This window comes from Procambarus clarkii, chromosome 75, assembly GCF_040958095.1.
Source record: "Procambarus clarkii isolate CNS0578487 chromosome 75, FALCON_Pclarkii_2.0, whole genome shotgun sequence".
Classification (NCBI taxonomy): domain Eukaryota; kingdom Metazoa; phylum Arthropoda; class Malacostraca; order Decapoda; family Cambaridae; genus Procambarus; species Procambarus clarkii.
In genome coordinates this window covers 27325606-27331272 of record NC_091224.1, presented here as the reverse complement: position 1 = coordinate 27331272, position 5667 = coordinate 27325606, and the positions used below count along the sequence as shown (strand labels likewise).

At 51.5% G+C, this 5667-nt stretch overlaps 1 protein-coding gene across 1 annotated transcript; it reads right to left on the bottom strand.

Moving 5' to 3' along the window:
• Positions 1-1738: 1738 nt before the first annotated feature.
• LOC138357062 (uncharacterized PPE family protein PPE62-like) lies at positions 1739-3800 on the bottom strand. Its single transcript, XM_069313606.1, has 3 exons — positions 3711-3800; positions 3395-3485; positions 1739-2349 (listed from the first exon to the last, which is right to left on the bottom strand). The coding sequence occupies exons 1-3, from the start codon at positions 3798-3800 to the stop codon at positions 1739-1741; spliced, it is 792 nt and encodes a 263-aa protein (XP_069169707.1).
• Positions 3801-5667: the final 1867 nt, after the last annotated feature.

The window sequence follows — 5667 nt, the reverse complement described above, 5'->3', positions numbered from 1 at the left end:
CACCTGTATCCTCCGGCCAGTCTTTTAGAACCTGAGCCAAAAGGACCAGCCTGACTTTCAGCGCCAAAACAGACGTGAGAGTCGCTCTTGGGTCTGCAGCCCAAGCATGGTATCCCGCGGCTTAAAAAGTACAAAGTTTACCTAAGAATTGTCGGAAGGTATGTGAGAACTGGTGGGGGGGGGGGAAGGAACCAGGAGAGTGATGGGAAGGGGCAATGTGTAACAGGAGACCCAACATGGAAGGGGGGTACTTACCCGGCCCATCAAGTGACTGGTGAAATAATTAACTTGGAGAATACAAAGTTAGAGATTGTATTCTCCAAGTTAATAGAGATAAAACTGAATACAAAACATGGGATGTGAACACGATTACAATGCTTCCCATTTTCTAAGAGTAAGAGGACTGTAAGAGTAACAGCTCGCAGACATCCACGTTTTCTATGTATAGGTCAGTTAGGTTAGGTTTGGGTGTGTGCGTTTTAGTTCCCATATTTTGTATGTTGTGGCAAATGAGGAGAGGACGGTGGTGTTCAGAGTTCAGGGGTTAAGGGATATGTATAATTTGTGACATTTGGAGATTTTTCATGTAGGGAACATGCCCCTGCACCAGAGATATTCTCACTAGGAGTTTCAGTGGTACACCATCCATACTAGGATTGGAGTCCATCCATACCAGGATTGGATTCCATCCATACCAGGATTGGATTCCACCCATACCAGGATTGGAGTCCATCCGTACCAGGATTGGAGTCCATCCGTACCAGGATTGGAGTCCACCCATACCAGGATTGGAGTCCACCCATACCAGGATTGGGCCAAGTTTCCGACCATTCTGAACACGTATCTGGCACGCTTCACATTGTGATGACACAGAGGTGTTTAATGCCTCATTAATGTGGTATATATGTATGAGTGTATGACTCCATATGTGTGTGTGTCAGTGTATGGCAGTGTATGTGTCATTGCATGGCAGTGTATGTATCAGTGTATGGGTTACTGTATGGCAGTGTGTCACTATAGCAGTGTGTGGCTGTGTATACCTGGAGTATACATGGAGTGTGTTCTGGGAGTGGTCACTGTCGTCTGGGAGTGGTCACTGTCGTCTGGGAGTGGTCACTGTCGTCTGGGAGTGGTCACTGTCGTCTGGGAGTGGTCACTGTCGTCTGGGAGTGGTCACTGTCGTCCAGTAGTCACTGTCGTGGTGTGGTTCTCCCATAAGTGGTCCTCTCAATGTCTGTGGTGTTCCTACCGGCTGCATCTAACAGCTTTGCACTCCATGTTGTCGTGTCCTCGGAGGCAGGCCTTAAATCCCACGCTTCTCTCCTGAAACTGAAGTTCTATATGATACGTACCGTGACCCCTCGTGCCGCTTCCCATGACCGCAAGGTCGCCCATGACACCTAATGCAGTCTCCTTCATCACTACTATTGATATGGTGATCATATGTCCTTTGATCAAACCCCGAGTGCAAGCGCTGCAACGGTGCAACTCCACCAGGCGCGCGCCCGGCTATTCGGTAGCCTCGCGGGAGGAGTGAACGCCTCATAGTTCTGTTTCTGTGATTGCAATATTTTGCGCCTGCAATTCAATCGCCTTTTCTTGACGTGTTCTGTTTTATGTTAACTTCATTTGTAAACATTACGCTTTATTGATTACCCCTGCTGGCATGTGTAGGAGTGTGGGGGGGGGGGGGAGCGGGGTTCTGGACTTCAGTTGATTTGGATTCAAGAGTCAAGAGTCATGAGGAAGAGTTATGTATATAATGTGTTGCTGGGAGGTGTTGTGTGTTGTCGTCGTTGTGACCCCAGGCTCTTGGGGCCACGACCCCGGACCCCAGGCTCTTGGGGCCACGACCCCCGGACCCCAGGCTCTTGGGGCCACGACCCCCGGACCCCAGGCTCTTGGGGCCACGACCCCCGGACCCCAGGCTCTTAGGGCCACGACCCCCGGACCCCAGGCTCTTGGGACCACGACCCCCGGACCCCAGGCTCTTGGGACCACGACCCCCGGACCCCAGGTTCTTAGGGCCACGACCCCCGGACCCCAGGCTCTTGGGGCCACGACCCCCGGACCCCAGGCTCTTGGGGCCACGACCCCCGGACCCCAGGCTCTTGGGACCACGACCCCCGGACCCCAGGCTCTTGGGGCCACGACCCCCGGACCCCAGGCTCTTAGGGCCACGACCCCCTGACCCCAGGCTCTTAGGGCCACGACCCCCGGACCCCAGGCTCTTAGGGCCACGACCCCCGGACCCCAGGCTCTTGGGGCCACGACCCCCGGACCCCAGGCTCTTGGGACCACGACCCCCGGACCCCAGGCTCTTGGGGCCACGACCCCGGACCCCAGGCTCTTAGGGCCACGACCCCCGGACCCCAGGCTCTTAGGGCCACGACCCCCGGACCCCAGGCTCTTAGGGCCACGACCCCCGGACCCCTGGCTCTTAGGGCCACGACCCCCGGACCCCAGGCTCTTAGGGCCACGACCCCCGGACCCCAGGCTCTTGGCCAGGTGGCCATGCGGCTCACCAACAACAATAACCTAACTGGTCAGGAAGCATGGACGGCCTGCCTACAATAACGAGAACTCTCACAATCCGTCACAGGTAAATCAAGGAAACAGTCTGGCCAACACATCTCAACTTTGCCTAATTGTAAAGAAAAGTTTGACTCAAACTTTCGACTTTTCTCAATGTGAAGTTTGTTGAGTTGTTCAGTGTTCAGACGCTGTTCTTGTTCAGCATCACTTGTAGTGTGTTCTTGTTCACCATCACTCGTGTCCTGGGTATTAACAACACCGCCAAGACTCAGTAAAGATGTACATGTTTCGCCAGTGCGTGTGTGAAGGGCCAAGTCTTCCCCCCGCAGGAAGGTGGAGGCTGAGAGTAGTTCATCCTGGGAGCCGCAAGGCACCGCTGGCCAGCCCCCGGCCAAGTGCGGCTTTAAGCGTGGATTTGTCCGGATTACGAGGCGTTCGGGGCCATCCAGCGTCCGTTTAGCTCAGATCCGGATTAATTGTCTTTCTGTTATTTGAGTAATTGATATCTGGGAGTTTGTGTCCCACTCCTGTGACGTTCACCGTACTGCCCACTTTATTGGTAATATATCCGGTATTTTAGTATTATTAGTAATGGTGATAATATTAAAATATTATTATTAATACCAATAATTAAATTAGAATGATGCAGGTAAAGTTTATCATCCACAGTGTAGTGAACCCATTACAGGTGCACATGGGCCCCAACACCTGTAGCAACAACACCTGTAGCACCAAACACCTGTAGCACGAACATTTGTAGCACCAACACCTGTAGCACCAACATCTGTAGCACCAACACCTGTAGCACCAATACCTGTAGCACCAACACATGTAACACCAACACCTGTAGCACCAATACCTGTAGCACCAACACATGTAACACCAACACCTGTAGCACCAACATCTGTAGCACCAAACACCTGTAGCACCAACACCTGTAGCACCAACACCTGTAGCACCAACACATGTAACACCAACACCTGTAGCACCAACACCTGTAGCACCAACACCTGTAGCACCAACACCTGTAGCACCAACACCTGTAGCACCAACACCTGTAGCACCAACACCTGTAGCACCAACACCTGTAGCATCAACATCTGTAGTACCAACACATGTAACACCAACACCTGTAGCACCAACACCTGTAGCACCAACACCTGTAGCACCAATACCTGTAGCACCAACATCTGTAGCACAAACACCTGTAGCACCAATACCTGTAGCACCAACACATGTAACACCATCACCTGTAGCACCAACATCTGTAGCACCAAACACCTGTAGCACCAACACCTGTAGCACCAACACCTGTAGCACCAACACATGTAGCACCAACACCTGTAGCACCAACACCTGTAGCACCAACACCTGTAGCACCAACACCTGTAGCACCAACACATGTAACACCAACACCTGTAGCACCAACACCTGTAGCACCAACACCTGTAGCACCAACACCTGTAGCACCAACACCTGTAGCACCAACACATGTAACACCAACACCTGTAGCACCAACACCTGTAGCACCAACACCTGTAGCACCAACACCTGTAGCACCAACACCTGTAGCATCAACATCTGTAGCACCAACACCTGTAGCACCAACACCTGTAGCACCAACACCTGTAGCACCAACACCTGTAGCAACAACACCTGTAGCACCAACACCTGTAGCACCAACACCTGTAGCACCAACACCTGTAGCACCAACACCTGTAGCAACAACCCCTGTAGCACCAACACCTGTAGCAACAACACCTGTAGCACCAATACCTGTAGCACCAACACCTGTAGCAACAACACCTGTAGCACCAACACCTGTAGCACCAAACACCTGTAGCACCAAACACCTGTAGCACCAACACCTGTAGCACCAACATCTGTAGCACCAACACCTGTAGCACCAATACCTGTAGCACCAACACATGTAACACCAACACCTGTAGCACCAACATCTGTAGCACCAAACACCTGTAGCACCAACACCTGTAGCACCAACACCTGTAGCACCAAAACATGTAACACCAACACCTGTAGCATCAACACCTGTAGCACCAACACCTGTAGCATCAACATCTGTAGCACCAACACCTGTAGCACCAACACCTGTAGCACCAACACCTGTAGCACCAACACCTGTAGCAACAACACCTGTAGCATCAACACCTGTAGCACCAACACCTGTAGCAACAACACCTGTAGCACCAACACCTGTAGCAACACACCTGTAGCATCAACACCTGTAGCACCAACACATGTAGCACCAACACCTGTAGCAACAACACCTGTAGAACCAACACCTGTAGCACCAACACCTGTAGCAACAACACCTGTAGCAACAACACCTGTAGCACCAACACCTGTAGCAACAACACCTGTAGCACCAACACCTGTAGCACCAACACCTGTAGCAACAAAACCTGTAGCAACAACACCTGTAGCAACAACACCTGTAGCACCAACACCTGTAGCACCAACACCTGTAGCACCAACACCTGTAGCAACAAAACCTGTAGCAACAACACCTGTTGCAACAACACCTGTAGCAACAACACCTGTAGCACCAACACCTGTAGCAACAACACCTGTAGCACCAACACTTGTAGCACCAACACCTGTAGCACCAACACCTGTAGCAACAACATCTGTAGCAACAACACCTGTAGCAACACACCTGTAGCAACAACCCCTGTAGCACCAACACCTGTAGCACCAACACCTGTTGCAATAACACCTGTAGCACCAACACCTGTAGCAACAACACCTGTAGCACCAACACCGGTAGCAACAATACCTGTAGCACCAACACCTGTAGCACCAACACCTGTAGCACCAACACCTGTAGCACCAACACCTATAGCAACAAAACCTGTAGCAACAACACCTGTAGCAACAACACCTGTAGCACCAACACCTGTAGCACCAACACCTGTAGCACCAACACCTGTAGCAACAAAACCTGTAGCAACAACACCTGTAGCAACAACACCTGTAGCAACAACACCTGTTGCAACAATACCTGTAGCACCAACACCTGTAGCAACAAAACCTGTAGCAACAACACCTGTAGCAACAACACCTGTAGCAACAACACCTGTTGCAACAATACCTGTAGCACCAACACCTGTA